The sequence below is a fragment of the Gymnoscopelus microlampas genome, assembly GCF_963454915.1.
Source record: "Gymnoscopelus microlampas genome assembly, chromosome: 15".
In the NCBI taxonomy this organism is placed as follows: Eukaryota; Metazoa; Chordata; class Actinopteri; order Myctophiformes; family Myctophidae; genus Gymnoscopelus; species Gymnoscopelus microlampas.
This window is the reverse complement of record NC_139952.1, coordinates 3,933,789-3,950,132: the sequence shown is the minus strand read 5'-3', so window position 1 is coordinate 3,950,132 and position 16,344 is coordinate 3,933,789. Positions and strand designations below refer to the sequence as shown.

The 16,344-nt window shown below is 41.9% G+C and overlaps 1 protein-coding gene across 1 annotated transcript; it reads left to right on the top strand.

The window, feature by feature from the left end:
• Positions 1–2,471: 2,471 nt before the first annotated feature.
• Positions 2,472–15,731, top strand: LOC311061171 (oxidation resistance protein 1-like; the record flags this gene model as incomplete). Its single annotated transcript, XM_084079728.1, has 8 exons — positions 2,472–2,476; positions 2,849–3,023; positions 4,799–4,879; positions 6,784–6,900; positions 8,701–8,853; positions 10,230–10,325; positions 11,381–11,454; positions 15,596–15,731. The coding sequence occupies 8 exons, from the start codon at positions 2,472–2,474 to the stop codon at positions 15,729–15,731; spliced, it is 837 nt and encodes a 278-aa protein (XP_083935854.1).
• Positions 15,732–16,344: the final 613 nt, after the last annotated feature.

Sequence of the window (16,344 nt, the reverse complement as noted above, 5' to 3'; positions counted from 1 at the left end):
TTTTCCCCACAGGAAACAGATTCGGAGATATAGGCGTTTCAAAGTAGGAAATAGACAGGAAACGGATGGGGGAGAAAAAAAGTGTTTCCGGTGAGCGATCTGGCACTTCCTTCGCAGGATTACAATGGGTGCTCCCAGAGCTGCTCTAGCCCCGCCCGCGCGGAGAAAAACGAAAAAAACAAAAAGACTGAAATCACGGTTCAGACCGTGTTCGGCACCGAAGCTTCGGAACCGCCACTATGTAAACACACGGTTCAGACCGTGTTCGGCACCGAAGCTTCGGAACCGCCACTATGTAAACACACGGTTCAGACCGTGTTTGGCACCCGATGTGTTAAAACTGTAATTATTATCATTTATGAGATTTCTTAGATTTTGTTTTATGTGAAGTTCTTTTAAAAAAAAGGCATCAGAGGTCATCTGATTGGCCCGTCTTGTCCCACTTCCTTACAGTTGCTCTGAGACGCATTCGCTCAGCCCTGACGGTTTCACATAACCAGGGAGCTCTCTGCGTATGTGTGTGTGTGTGTATGTATGTATGTGTGTGTGTGTGTGTGTGTGTGTGTGTGTGTGTGTGTGTGTGTGTGTGTGTGTGTGTGTGTGTGTGTGTGTGTGTGTGTGTGTGTGTGTGTGTGTGTGTGTGTGTGTGTGTGTGTGTGTGTGTGTTATTATACTTTCTTTTGAGGACCAATGTCCCCACAAGTAGAAAATTGTTTACGATTACAAAAGATTCCGGTTGGGGTTGGCATTAGACATTTAGAGGTTAGGTTTAGGGGTTGGAATTAGTAGAGTTAAACATGATTCATACATAGTTGCGTGCCAGTGTCAGAAATGCACCAGAAAATAGCAGATCTACCAGCTCACAGTGAGCTTGTAGATCTGCAATTTTTCGGCTTCAGGCTTACAGTTTAGAATGCCATAAAAATGCCATTCATAAAACCGCCATCCTAAAATATTAATGTCCTCACAATTATAGTAAATACAAACGTGTGTGTGTGTGTGTGTGTGTGTGTGTGTGTGTGTGTGTGTGTGTGTGTGTGTGTGTGTGTGTGCGTACGCGCGTGTGCGTGTATGCGCGCGTCACTGTCTGTAATGAAACACTAAACTACACACTGTTTGTGTGTTTCCATAGCAACCTGGACCTGCCCACGGTGGGGGCGGAGCCAGGTCCGTTGAGGAGTGTTTCCCATAGCGACGACAGCGCTAGCCCCGCCCAATGCTGCTTGGAGTCAAAACAAACACACCCACAAGACCTGACAGAGTAAATATATGCCACACACAACCCCTATTGATTGATTGATTGATTGATTGATTGATTGATTGAACACTATTAATCAGAAATGTACAAAAAAGTCCTGGGGACTTGTTTCCATTGTGGTCCTATGTATTCAATTCATCATTCATGATATCATCATATCATATCTGATATCTGATAATATCAAAGCTGGACCTTGAACCTTGACATTGTTAGTGTCAGGTGGTGCAAATCATTGGTACAGTGGGTCCGGTCAGGGGTCCCTGGGGGGCGTCCCTCAGCAAAAGTAGTTAACGTAGCATCACAATCATTTTAACCACCATTTATAAGTTGGCTATTGAAAAATAGCAGATCTACAAGCTTGTACATCTGCTATTTCTTGAAAATGGCAGATGTTTGAAAAATATTTAAAATAAGTTTGATTGTATTTTTTACATAAGTCTGCTGAGCTTATACTCTTGTTGTTCTGATCCCAGGTCAGCGGGGAACGGCTCAGAAGGTTCCGGGTCGGTGTCTCCTCCTCCTCCTCCTCCTACAGAACCCGATCCCAGGTCAGACTGTCAGGACACCCTGACAGCCCCGCCCCCATCCCGGGACGACCCATCGGAGATGGACGAGCTGAGGAAGCTGTGGAAGACCCACGCCACGCCCTCGGCCAATGAGGAGCACGCTGAGCAGGAAGCAGGAAGTGAAGGTAAATGGATTTAGATGTGTCTCTGGAGCGACATACTAAAGCCTATACAACTTTTGCTATAACCACTCCCCCCCTTCTGTGGCCAACGCGGAAGTGCCTCTCGCCTACAACAACTGCAGGCTATTTCATAGTTTTGGACCGCGACGGAGGCGCCCCGTCTCAAGCGAACTTGAGCCACATGAGGCACCACCGAGCGAGCTGAAGCGCGAGAGTTGCCGTGCCGAACGTTGCGTTGTTCGCTTGGGCCGACTCAGCGCCGTCCGAGTTATGTACCGATAGGGACAGAATCGTAAATCATGTTTTGGCGAGAGCGTTTGCCCCAACTGCCCACTCAAAGTGGCTACTGGCCAATCACAGCGCGTTCTTGCATAAGCGCATTGGCCAATCACAGCGCGTCCTTGCACAAGTTGTATAGGTTTTGGGATCACGCATCTCTGGAGTTTTTTTTGTTGTTGTCCTGATACTCATGATTGTACACACTATAGCTTGCTACAGTGTCTGAAATTACACTGCAGTGCCTGCATGAGGTCTTTGTTATATTAGCTTTGTTGGGCCATTTTTTTTACCTCGTTTCTTCTCCCCGATTTAGTCATTATGCCAATTAATTCAGTGTTGTCACCAGTGGTGGAAAAAGTACTCAAATGTTTTACTTAAGTAAAAGTATCAATACTGCAATGCAGTCTATTACAAGCAAAATTACTTGAGTGAAAGTACGAAAGTATTGGTATCAAAATGTACCTAAAGTACAAAAGTAAAAGTACTCATTGTGCAGAATGTCCCATTTCACAAGTTTTAAAATGTATACAAATATTTTGAAAATGGCCGAAATGTATATATAGGGCTGAAGTGGTTAATGTATGTTTTGTAATAAACAGTGTGCTATATTGTCTACATTGTAGCAGAGCAGTGCAGCACTGCAGAGCCGACCGGGGCGGCAGACGTGCGCTTCCTGTGCATTCGCGTTCTGAAGCCCATGAGGAAGACCTTCGTGTCTCTGGCGAGAGCCTCCATGCAGCAGTATGCACTGAGAGAGCGGCAGAAACACCAGTACTGGTTCTGTGTTCCAAGACAAAGGTACACACACACACACGCACACGCACACGCGCACGCACACGCACACACACACGCACACACATACACACGCACGCACATACACACGCATGCACGCATGCACACGCACGCACGCACGCACGCACGCACGCACGCACGCACGCACGCACGCACGCACACACACACACACACACACACACACACACACACACACACACACACACACACACACACACACACACACACACACACACACAGTGGTGGAAAGTAACTAAGTATATGTCAAGTACATATACAGTCAGACAGACAGACAGACAGACAGACAGACAGACAGACAGAGTAACTCTCTCTCTCTTTCTCGCGCTCTCTCTCTCTGTCAGATCGCATCACATGCTGCTGTTTTTCCTCGGAGAGGGGGAGGGGAGGGGCAGCGGGCGTGGCTTCGTGGTGGTCAAGAGCAAGGGAGGGGCGGAGCCTGGATCAGACCAACCCCCTGTCGCAGACATCTCCACCAAGGACTGGGAGGTGAGAGAGACAGAGAGAGAGAGAGAGAGAGAGAGAGATAGAGAGAGAGACCTTTCTTGGCGCCAGAGACAGCACAGCAGTAAAAAGTTACAGATACAGGTCATAGAACTGCAATAGGTGCAGAAGAATAACATCACAAATAAAGACACCCTAAAACAAATATTAACCCATTAAAACCAGGAAAGCATCTATTCTGTGTCATTTTAGATTTTAGCTATATATTAGGAATGCACCGATGTGGAAATTCTTGACCGATACCGATGCTTAAAATATCAGTTTAGCCGATAGTCAATACTCATACCGATATTTGTTTATTTCGTTTTTGGTGTTATTATTTCGCCTCTTTGTGCCAGGGAAACAAAGAAAATCTTCATTATAAGAAATAACTGTTCAGAATCTACATCTTGGTGGGTTGCAGATAACCAACACACCAACATAGCCAGCACAAATGTATGCTTATCAACAACAGATAAATATCGGCTACTGCCATCGGTTAATGTCAGCTTTATTTGCCGATACCGATATTGACCGCTAACGGCAAATATCGTCTGATACCAATACGTCGCCGATATATCGGTGCATCCTTACTATATATATATATATATATATATATATATATATATATATATATATATATATATATATATATATATATATATATATATATATATATAGCAACATACGTTTTTTTCCGAAAACTCTTGGATTTAGGATTTAGGTGCGTGCGTGTGTGTGCCAAGGGCCCAGCATCCAGCTTTGAAATTGAGTATAGGCAGTGACAGTTCATATGAATGGCCTGTAGTTTCGACCCTGCTGGTGTCAGAAAGAACTTTTCTCCATTCAAGTGGACAGGTTTTTGACAAACTTGATTTTCTTACATTATCATAAATACTGTATGCTTCCAGTCGCTAGTTTAAAGTCTTCTTTCAAGCACCATGATATGCGTTTTGGTAAATCATGGTCTCATCTATTTTCAAATTGATGATAAAGTAGGGTACGCTGTAGGAGGGGCGGGATGATTTGATTGACAAGCTACCCAACCAATAGCATTTATTTCCGGTTGCGCTGATATTGACGCGATATGATGCGATATAGAAAGATGGCGGATTTGAAATGGCTGACAAATAGGCTTCATTTACGGTCTGTAGATACCAATGGCGTCACTTTGTCCATTCTCTTCACTGTCTATGGTGTGCGTGTGCGTGTACGCATGCATGTGCGTGTGTGCGTGTGCGTGTGTGTTTGCGTGCGCGTGTACGTGTACGCGTGCGTAGGTTGTATCTCAAGCAGAGTACCAGCGGAGGGTTGATGCTTTGAAGAGTGAAGATCTGCGATCTCTCTGCAGGCGACTACAGGTACCATGGTGGGCATATATAGGGCAGTGATTCTCAACCTGTGGCTGTGGTCCATACTGACCACATTACATTACATTACATTACAGTCATTTAGCAGACGCTTTTATCCAAAGCGACTTACAATAAGTGCATTCAACATAGGTAGGGAACGAAACTACTAATCACCAGAAGCATTAAGTGCATTCTCTTCTAAAACAAGCAACCAAGTGCAGTATATCAGCTACCTACTTTCATAAACAGATGAGACAAAATAGTCAAATCAAATGAGCAGGAGCTAAAACAAATAAGTGTATCGAATAAACAAGATCCAATAAAACAATAAAACAAGAGTTCGTACAACTAGTTAACAACAAGTAGGCAAGGCGAAGAGGAAGTGTTTCCTGAAGAGGTGGGTTTTCAGCCTGCGGCGAAAGATGGGCAGTGACTCTGCTGTCCTGACATCAGTGGGGAGTTTATTCCACGACTGTGGGGCCAGAACAGAAAAAAATCGTGACCGTGTAGATCGACCAGAAGGACCCTTGAGCGACGAGGCAATCAGTCGCCCCGAGGTGGACGACCGAAGTGGTCGGGCAGGGGTGTAAGCATCGACCATAGCCCAGAGGTAAGAAGGAGCTGTTCCTTTCACTGCCCTATAGGCTAGCACCAGGGTTTTAAACTGGATGCGAGCCGCTACGGGGAGCCAGTGTAGAGAACGGAGAAGGATAGTTGTCTGGGAGAACTTGGGGCGGTTGAACACCAGACGAGCCGCAGCTTTCTGAACAAGCTCCAGAGGTCTGATGGCAGATGCCGGAGCACCAGCAAGGAAGGAGTTCAGGCGGGAGATGACAAGAGCCTGGATGAGCACCTGGGCTGCCTTCTCCGTGAGGAAAGGGCGAATCCTCCTGATATTGTAGAGGAGGAATCTGCTGGACCGTGTCACTGATACGATGTTTGCCGAGAACGACAGTTGATCGTCCAGGCTCACACCCAGATTCTTCGCAGTCCGAGTTGACGTCACCACAGCATTATCAATGGTGATGGCCATGTCTCGTCACCTGATACTGACCTTGATACGTTGTCATGTCAGTGTCATGGTATCGTCTAACGTGGCTGTGACACAGCCCTGTCAAATAGCCAAACTACAAGCTCACAACGCCTCATGAGCTTGTAGATCGTCTATTTACACAATGTTTACCTCTTTCTTAGGTAATATTTGACAATTTTGTTTTAAAATGGTCTTAAAAGTCATTAGAAATGAGCAGATAAGATACCCTGTATTCAACTTAAATCTGATACTGTATGTTGGTTTGTTTACTGTTGAGTGAGAAAACAATGTTGCACATTAAGCTAATCATCTGGGAACCCCCCCCCCCCCCCCCCAAATAATTTGGGGACCCCAGGGGGTCCCGACCCCCAGTTTGGTAAACACTGTAGAACGTGACATGCCACTCCAGATAGACGGGGAGAATAAAGGGATAGTTCACCCCCAAAATGACTTGAATTCATGGATATCTTTTAGTTTTTTGTCTCCTTTGTGTCTCCTACCGGAACCACTGCCCTTTTTTTTACATTAACCAGTGCCACTTGAACCCTAGAATTCCTTTTCTGAGGGGAACATTAGCCGAAAATAGCAGATCTACAAGTTCTGAACGCCTCGCGCTGCGAGGCGCTCAGAGCTTGTAGATCTGCTATTTTTGGCAAAGAGCTATTGGTGTAGAGGGGAAAAAAGAGCAGGCCACGTAAACAAAAAAAGTTGAATCTGAAGCACAATTTGATGCAATATAGAGGGGTGTCCCTGCTTCATCTCGCTCTCAGCTAGGGGGTCCTTGGGCTGAAAACGTTGAAGACCCCTGCTCTAAACTCTCTCTCTCTCTCTCTCTCTCTCTCTCTCTCTTTCTCTCTCTCTCTCTCTCTCTCTCTCTCAGATCAGTACAGTAGAGGAGCTGAGGCTGTCCTCTGGTAGAACAGAGGTGGAGTCAGAGCCCTTCAGACCCACTCTGAGCACAACCAGCAACCTGCTGACCCAGGAGCATGTACACAAGGTCACATACTGCAGTGTGTGTGTGTGTGTGTGTGTGTGTGTGTGTGTGTGCGTGTGCGTGTGCGTGTGCGTGTGCGTGCGCGTGCGTGTGTGCAGATGTACAAGCTCGCTGGGCGGCACAAAGTGACGTGCTGTGAGCTTGTATATTTGCTATTTTTTTAATCGCCAACGCTAAAATCTAAAATGACATGCTTTCCCAGTCTTAAAACATCCACAGTTTAAAGCTCCCAAACTATTTGATGCTTTTCCTCTACCGTCTTGAGCACCTTAATATTCAAAAATATATATATTATAAGTGCCAAAATCGTTTCTAGACACTGTACATGTCGTTGCTGTCGGGCTTGTATCTCTTTATTTACTTTTTTATGAATAATTTGTATATCGTTTTTAGTAAATTCATGCTCTAACGTGTCATACTGCAGTGTCAAAAATACACAAAAGCTCACAACACGTTGCATACCGACATGTTGTGAACTTGTAGTAGTAACGAAGGCGAGTAACATGCCTATGCCATTCTCCGTGCTGATATATATATCCGCCCGTGGGGAGGGGTGACCGCGGGCCGGGGGGTGCCGCGACGGGACCCACGGGGGGAGGAGAGGGGGCGCCACGCCGGGACGCGCGCGGGGGAGAAACCGCGCAACAGGACGTGCATTAACCCCAAGTTTGCAACTACTTTCGCCTGCGCCCTTCACCGGGTATGGTCTAGTACATAGTAATACAGTCAAGCCCCTAGCAGGGACCCCCCTGAGTCTATAAATGTATGGATGGATCATTGTTATTGCTTAACCCTTTAAGGCCTGGAAGGGAACGCATGTGTGTCATTTTAAAGATTTCTTTGGCAATTCAAAAATAGCAGATATACAAGCTATGAGCTTGTAGATCTGCTTTTTTTTTGAAAAATCACGACAATTTGTGGACATTTTTTTATATACATTTTTAACTCAAATATTTGCTTCTGGGGGTCCCTGGAACAAAATATTTTTAGATGGGAGGACCATTGATAATATAGCAACATAAGTAAGGCTACGCCTTAGCAGAATCTGAGGAGAAATCTCGTCAATGGCAGGCAGGAAGGTCGTGACAGGCGGGAAGCGGTCCGTGCTGCGATCATTGTTGTTTTGTCCTCCTGCGCGGTGCGGAGAAAACAAAAGCTCACCACAATCCAGCTCTTGCCGCCCGCCCGCGCGCGCGTGCACGAACGAGCACATTTTCACGGGGCCGCGCCCACCCGCCTCGCCGCCCCTCAACTTCTCCGCGCGGCCCAAATAATAGGCTCTATGCACAGCAGCCATATTATCACTTCCTTCACAGGTGTTACCAATGATACTAATGAAGGCTCTGTTCCATAAAGTCTAGCACAGTGGGTCTCAGATTTTTCAATTTCCACAACCCCCATAACTCTGAGAGTGTACAAATGGAACCAAATGGACCCTTACGGGTCCATTTGGTTCCATTTGTACACTCTCAGAGCTACACACCCGTAAAGGGCCATTTGGGAGTGTTTCCAGTGAGCCAACATGCACAATATCAGCACCCTGACTCCGTCTGACCAGAATGGAACAGAGCCTTCATTAGTATCATTGGTAACACCTGTGAATGTCTTACAATATGGCTGCTGTGCATAGAACCTATTACATAGGCGCATTGGCCACTTGCCGTCTGAAAGGACCCAAAGAGTTCAAAGTAACAGTTTTGGACATACAAGATTTCTGCCCGACAGAGACGATCTAGAGTAGAGATCACAACCGGTTTACTGGGCTCAACCCCCTGATTGGTTCCTCTTTCCTGTCCTATATAGCTGGCTAAGCACCTCCCCCCGCGTACGATTGGCTACTCCTGGTCACTGGCGTTCAGCACGGCCACTCACGGCATGAGCATCAACACCCTGTACCGAACCATGAGGACCCTGGAGACCCCCGTTCTACTGGTGCTGAGAGACACCGAGGGACAGGTACACGCACATGCACACACACACGCACACACACACACACACACACACACACACACACACACACACACACACACTGGTGGAAGAGGTACTCACATTTTTTACTTAAGTAAAAGTATCCATACTGCAATGTAGAAATACTCTATTACAAGTGAAAGTCCGGTATTCAAAATGTACTTGAGTAAAAGTGCAAAAGTATTGTCATGAAAATATACTTAAAGGACCAAAAGTGAAAGTACTCATTATGCAGAATCATAACGTTGCTCTCAGGCAGAAACCACGTTATCTCCACTTTTCAACGTTTTATGTTGTTTTTTCTAAAACAACGCCCCACTTCATCACACAAGAGTATGATGATCACTACAAAAGGTATTGAAAACAGCAGATCTACAAGCTCACGGCGTGCCGCGATGCGACGTGTTGTGAGCTTGTAGATAGCGGCTATTTTCAGAACATTATGACAAATGTTCTCTCGGCACACAACAGGCTCTATGTACAGCAGCCATATTGGGAAGAAATTGGGCCTCTTCCTTACTTCCTTCACAGGTGTTACCAATGATACTAATGAAGGCTCTGTTCCATTCTGCTACACCAGTGGGTCTCAGAGTGTGGTCCAGGGACCCTCATGGTTCCTTGAGGGGGTTCCAAATGGGCCCTTATGGGTTCCATTTTGTACACTCTCAGAGTTATGGGGGTCCTTGAAATTAAAAGGTTTGAGAACCGCTGTGCTACACTGAATGGAACAGAGCCTTCATTAGAATCATTGGTAACACCTGTGAAGGAAGTAAGGAAGAGGCCCAATTTCTTATATAAAAGGGACAAGGACTGAAAGATACAGATATCTCCATATAAAAAGGGACAAGGACTGACAGATACAGAGATCTCCATATATGGGCATATGAGCATGCCCATATATGGGCATATACTGATGACATTAGGGATCTCCATATATCGGCATAAAAAGGACAAGGACTAACAGATACAGAGATCTCCATATGGGCATAAAAGAGCTGATCGACAAGCTCGCGTTAAGAGGATGCTGGGGTTTAAGTGGTTATAGACAGGTGACGTTGATGGACAGATGACACTGACTGACAGGTGACATTGATTTACAGGTGACATTGATTGACAGGTGACAACGACTGACAGGTGACATTGACAGACAGGTGACACTTATAGACGGGTGTTATTGATGGACAGGTGACACTGATTAATAGCTGAGATAGACACTAACAGCCACAAACACTTGCAATACAAGCTGTAACCTGTCCCAGAGGGCTTACATGTATTGTGTGTGCGTGTGTGTGTGTGCGTGTGTGTGTGTGTGTGTGTGTGTGTGTGTGTGTGTGTGTGTGTGTGTGTGTGTGTGTGTCTCTCAGGTGTTTGGAGCACTGGCGTCAGAGCCTCTGAAAGTCACAGATAGTTTCTATGGAACTGGAGAGACCTTCCTGTTCACCTTCTGTCCTGAGTTTGAGGTGAGGGCGGCCTTAATGATCTGGGGGCCCATTTCAAGAGCTCATATGGGGGCCCCATATGCACCCCCCCCCCCCCCCAAAAAAAAAAGTTTTTTTTTTTTTTTTTTAAATAAAAAAAAATAATTGTGGACTGAAGTTGGTTTGCTTCCACAATCCATAATGCTGCATTTTCGAAATAAATTAATTAGGCTATCTGCTCTTCCACCATGGACAGACAGCTAAAACAACTCACTCACATGATTCACTTGAGCTGAGCCCTGATTCAATCAGATCTACATCATCTTCTTGCATGAAATTCTTGGACGTCGGCCAGCCAGAGGCGGGTCCCGGACTGGGATGCGAGTAAAAAAATATATTTAATTTTTTATTTTTTATTTTTTGGGGGGGGGCCCCCTGAGGTTGGGGGCCCGTTTCAATTGAAAGGGGTGAAACATAGGAAAGGCCGCCACTGGGTGAGACCTACACAGGTCATTCGCAGGTTGAAGTGAGACCTACACAGGTCCTGTCAGGTTGAAGTGAGACCTACAAAGGTCCTGTCAATTTGAAGTGAGACCTATGTGTTTAGATCACAGGTTTACAGTTGTAAAGAATAATTCTTTATTTCAAATGCGTTCCATCATGTGTCGTTTTCATGAGAAGAGAGAGGATAGAGCAGGATAGGTAAGAAGAAAAGAAAAGAAGATACAAGAAGTTACGAAATAGGTCAAAATCCAAGATAAATACAATACTGTATAAATAACGTAATGTATGCAGTAGCAGGTACAGTAGCAGTAACCAGTAGCTTTTATCAAGTGTCTCAGAATCGTGTGTGTGAAGATTCTCAGAATGACACAATTGTTGTCTTGAATTATAATCCCACCCAATGTATTAGATTTTTTTTTTGTATTAGGTTAAATGGGTTATATACAGTATGTGTTATGCTAAGGGTTATTTGGTGTGTGTGTGTGTGTGTGTGTGTGTGTGTGTGTGTGTGTGTGTGTGTGTGTGTGTGTGTGTGTGTGTGCGTGTGCGTGCGTGCGTGCGTGCGTGCGCGTGTGTGCGTACGTGCGTGGCAGGTGTTTAAGTGGACAGGAGACAACATGTTTTTCCTTAAAGGAGACATGGACTCACTGACCTTCGGAGGAGGAGGGTGAGATAAATTCTACTGTACTTACTTTTTTTCACTGACAAAACCTAAATAAAAAAAAGTAGTAAAAACTAAGCTATGATGAGGGGAAAAACTATGCCTAAATAATTAGTATTGACAATTTTGTCATATACAAACCATACTAAAAAGATTAGACTAGTGGAGAAGAGATCCAGTAGAACAGGGGTCTTCAACGTTTTCAGCCCCCTCTATATTGTACAAAATTGTGTTTCAGATTAAACTTCTTTTTTCCCTCTACTCCTATACCTCTTTGCCGAAAATAGCAGATCTACAAGCTCACAACGCTTCGCAGCGCGAGGCATTGTGAGCTTGTAGATCTGCTATTTTCGGCTAAAGTTCTCCTAAGAAAAGGGATGCTAGGGTTCAAGTCATTTCATTTCATTTCATTTATTTATTTATTTCGAACATATTAAAAATATATAAATGAGAAAAGACAAAGAAGAAAAAAAGAAAGAATCAATAAAATAAAAAACAGCACCAAAATTATTTCAAGATCCTTGAATTATAGTTCATGTTCGAAAAAAGGAGTAGGAAGAAGTTTTGTGAAAACTTATCAGGTCCTACCCCTTCTATATATGTCTCAAATATCTCAAACTTTAAGAAAAAATATTTTGGCTTTTCGCCCCAGTGTTTACACACCTTCATTTAAACAACAAAAACAAATTAAAAAAGCAAAACAAAAACAAAAAACAAAACAAAAAAACAAGTAAACAAAACAAACTAACATCAAACATACTAGTCAGTCGAAATTATGCTCCAGTTCTAATCTACAGTACATTTGCTATACCTTACAAGCTATTCTATTCTATATCTATTTAGTATGTCCATTTTAAACATTTGCTTGAACGCATTCCATGTCGCACTTTGTTTCAATTGATCTCTGCATTTGTTCCACAGAGTAACTCCTTTAACAGAAATACAGTGATATTTTGCATTAGTCCTCACTACTGGCTGATCAAACATACAGACTCCTCTCAAATTGTAATGGCTTTCTCTCGCTTGGAACAACTTTTGGATATTGTTTGGTAATAATCTATTTTCTGCTTTGTACATTATTTGAACTGTTTTAAGGTCAACCAAATTTTTGAATTTTAGTGCTTTTAATTTGATAAAGAGTTGGTTAGTTGGTTCTCTGTATGTGGTTTTATTTATAATTCTTATGGCTCTTTTTTGAAGGATGAATATTGAGTGAGTATTTGTTTTGTACGTGTTTCCCCACACTTCCACACAGTACGTTATGTATGGGAGTATAAAGGAACAGTACAACATGTATAATGAACTTTTATTTAAAAAATCTTTGACCTTATATAGTATTGCAATAGACTTCGCTATTTTAGTTTTTATATAATTTATATGAGGCTTCCAACATACTTTGTTATCAATTATTACTCCAAGAAATTTGATTTCAGTCACTTGTTCAATTTCTATTTCATTTATTGAAAGTGTTTTGTTTGTATTAATTATACGATTCCCAAATATGATGTACTTAGTTTTACTCAAATTTAGTGTCAATTTATTTGAATCAAACCAACTTTTTAATCTTTTCAATTCCTGTTCCACTGTTTCCAAAAGTTGCTCCAAGTTAGCTCCACAACAAATCAAGTTAGTATCATCTGCAAATACTATTGTTTTCAATAGTTTTGAAACCTCACACATATCGTTTACATACAAGATGAAGAGCAGTGGGCCCAGCACGGAACCTTGCGGGACCCCACATTTAACATTCAGGATTGTGATTTACAGTTGTTTATCTGTACATACTGATTTCTATTTTGTAAGTAGTTACTTACCCAAGAGAGAGCTAACCCCCTAATTCCATAATTTTCTAATTTTTGTAATAACAGTTCATGAGCTACAGTATCAAATGCCTTGCTGAGGTCTAGAAATACTCCTATTGCATATTCTTTGTTACCTATTGCCGTAGTTACTGTCTCAACAAATTCCATAAGTGCATGTGTTGTTGTCCTATTAGCCCTAAAACCATATTTCTGTTCACATAATACACTGTATTTAGTAATGAAAATCATCTAACCTCTTATAAAACACTTTCTCCAATATTTTTGAAAACTGGGGTAGGAGGGAAACAGGTCTGTAATTTGTGAGTTCGTGTTTGTCTCCAGCCTTATATATTGGTATGACTTTTGCTATTTTCATCTTGTCAGGGAATATCCCTGTTTCCAATGATTGGTTACAGATATATGTAAGAGGTTTCGCCACATATTCTATAATATTTTTAACTAATGCCATGTCAATTCCATTATTGTCTATAGATGTCTTAGCCTTGCATTTGTTGACAATGTCAATTATTTCCTTTTCATCTGTTCCCTTTAAAAACATAGAGTTAGCTACCTTTTTGGGTTTACTTTCCACGTTATCTTTAAAACCAGTCGTTGGAACCTTCTTAGCCAAACCAGGACCAACATTAACAAAAAAATCATTGAACTCATCTGCAACCAAATTAATATCATTAATAGTTGAATTGTTAATTGTCCGAAAATAATTTGGATATCCTAATTTTCCAGCCCCCTTTTTTATTATGCCATTCAGTACCTTCCCTGTATTTTTAATATTACTCTTGTTTTCCTCCAGTACTTTACTATAGTAGTCTCTTTTACTGCTTCTCATAATTCTTATTAATTTATTTTTATATGTCTTATAAGTGTGTTCTGCCTCTGTTGTCCTCTTTTTTAGGAATTCTTTATATAGTGCATTTTTCTTCTTACATGCTTTTTGTATCCCATGGTTTTCCACCAAATTTATTTTTTACTGTTCTTCACTAGAGGACAGTTCTTATCATAGAGATCAGTTAATGAGGACAAAAACGCATTGTATGATTCATTCACATCATCCACATAGACCTTATTCCAGTTTTGGTTCTTTAAATCTTTTTTAAAAGACATAACTGCCTCTTCTGTTTTAATTCTACTTAATATGTGAACTTTTGCGTCCTTGTTGGTCCTGATACCGCCCTTAATGACCGCAAAGACTGGCAAGTGGTCAGTTGCATCGTTTATAATTATTCCACTTACTATTTTTCTATCAATAACATTAGTAAATATATTATCGATTAGAGTAGCACTATGTGTTGCTATTCTAGTTGGTCTTGTAATGGTGGGATATAGACTCATGCTGTATATAGAGTTAATAAACTCTGTGATTGTGTTGTTCTCAGATGGGTTAAGTAAATCAATATTTGTGTCGCCACAAATGAAAACCATTTTCTTATTAGTTATATTGTCATACATCCCCATTAGTAAATCCCTAAAAGTCTCAATACATGATCCTGGTGTTCTATAAACACAAGTTATTAGTGCATTTTTTGAATTCTCAATCTTAATTTCTACAGTAATACATTCCATTATATTATCTATCACCATTGACATTTTACTTTAAGTGGTTGATGTAAAAAAAAAACTCCTTTCACACAACGATTTCGCGGACCCCCTATAGTAGCTCTGAGGACCCCCTAGGGGTCCCAGACTCCCTGTTGAAGACCCCTGCAGTAAAACATTCTTAATTTCATTCAAAGATAAGCACACAAGTTATTTTATCAGGTAAGCTGGTGTGTTTACGCTAAACTTGAAATACAATGCACGCTAAAGAAACCACCTGACACCTGACCTGTACTGATTAGAGAAGTGAATTACTCATCTTAATTAATATAATTAAAAGATCAATTGACACGCTGAATGAGTGTGACATTTCACTGTCCATACATGTAAACAAATCGAAAAAGAAGAATTTAAACAATGCATTACACTTTAACTAAACCGGGAAAACTTTAGTCGACTAACTCAACTGTGAATTGGTTGACTAAAATCTCACGATGTTTAGTCGACTAAAAGTCGCAGATGACTAAAATATGACTAAAACTAAATGGAATTCAAAATATTCAAAAGACTATGACTGATTAATACTGGTTTACAGCATTTTATGTTTAAAGCATTTGTTTACTGTTACTAACTGTCTTTAACGAATTTGAAGCCCTTGAGCCACTGGGTAACATATTAATGTTAATTGTTAATTACATTTAAATAGGGTTATTAATGAAAGCTATTTAAATAATCGTATTAATTAAACCTATTTAACCACATGGTTCTAACAGTCTGTCTCTCTCCTGCAGAGGTGAGTCTGGTCTTTGGTTGGACGGGGATTTGTACCACGGACGCTCAAACCCCTGCAAGACCTTTGGGAACCCCTGTCTGTCCAAGAAGGAGGACTTTGTCCTACAGGACATCGAGGTCTGGAGCTTCCAGTAGATTCACCTCCAACCAGGCTGGTCTGTCTGACCCGTTGGAACAACGTCATGAAGATAGAACCACAATGAAATGTGCTCAATCAGACTTTAAAAGGTACTGGGTTGTAATTGGAATGTTTAAAAAAAAACTGATCCAAAACAAAACTATACATTTCTTAATCATTTCACCCAAAATATAACAAATCATGACTATTTAAATAGAAATAACACTGTCTGTCAGTTATGTAACATAAGAGATTTAGATTTGTCCACAGCCCTCCTCCTCTGAGACACATAGTGAGTAGACAAAAATGGTACCATAAGGAGCATTAGTGAGGACCAATTATGTGAAGATAGGTTGAAAATGGGTGAAATGGTCGTTTAAGCAAAGAAACATTTCCGTTTCAACCTTTAATTCATGGTTTCACATACAGGCCTATATTATCAAGACTTTTCAGTACCAACAAAAGGAAGAGAGACAGAGACACATCTCCAACACAGTTAATTTTCTCCTGGTTTGTGTGGAAAAATATACTTTTTGTGTCAGAATGTTCTAAAGATACTGTATGTGGTTTATATATAAAATCAAACACAAAAGAACCCAGCTGCTGGTCTCCTGAAGCACTGGTTCTCAA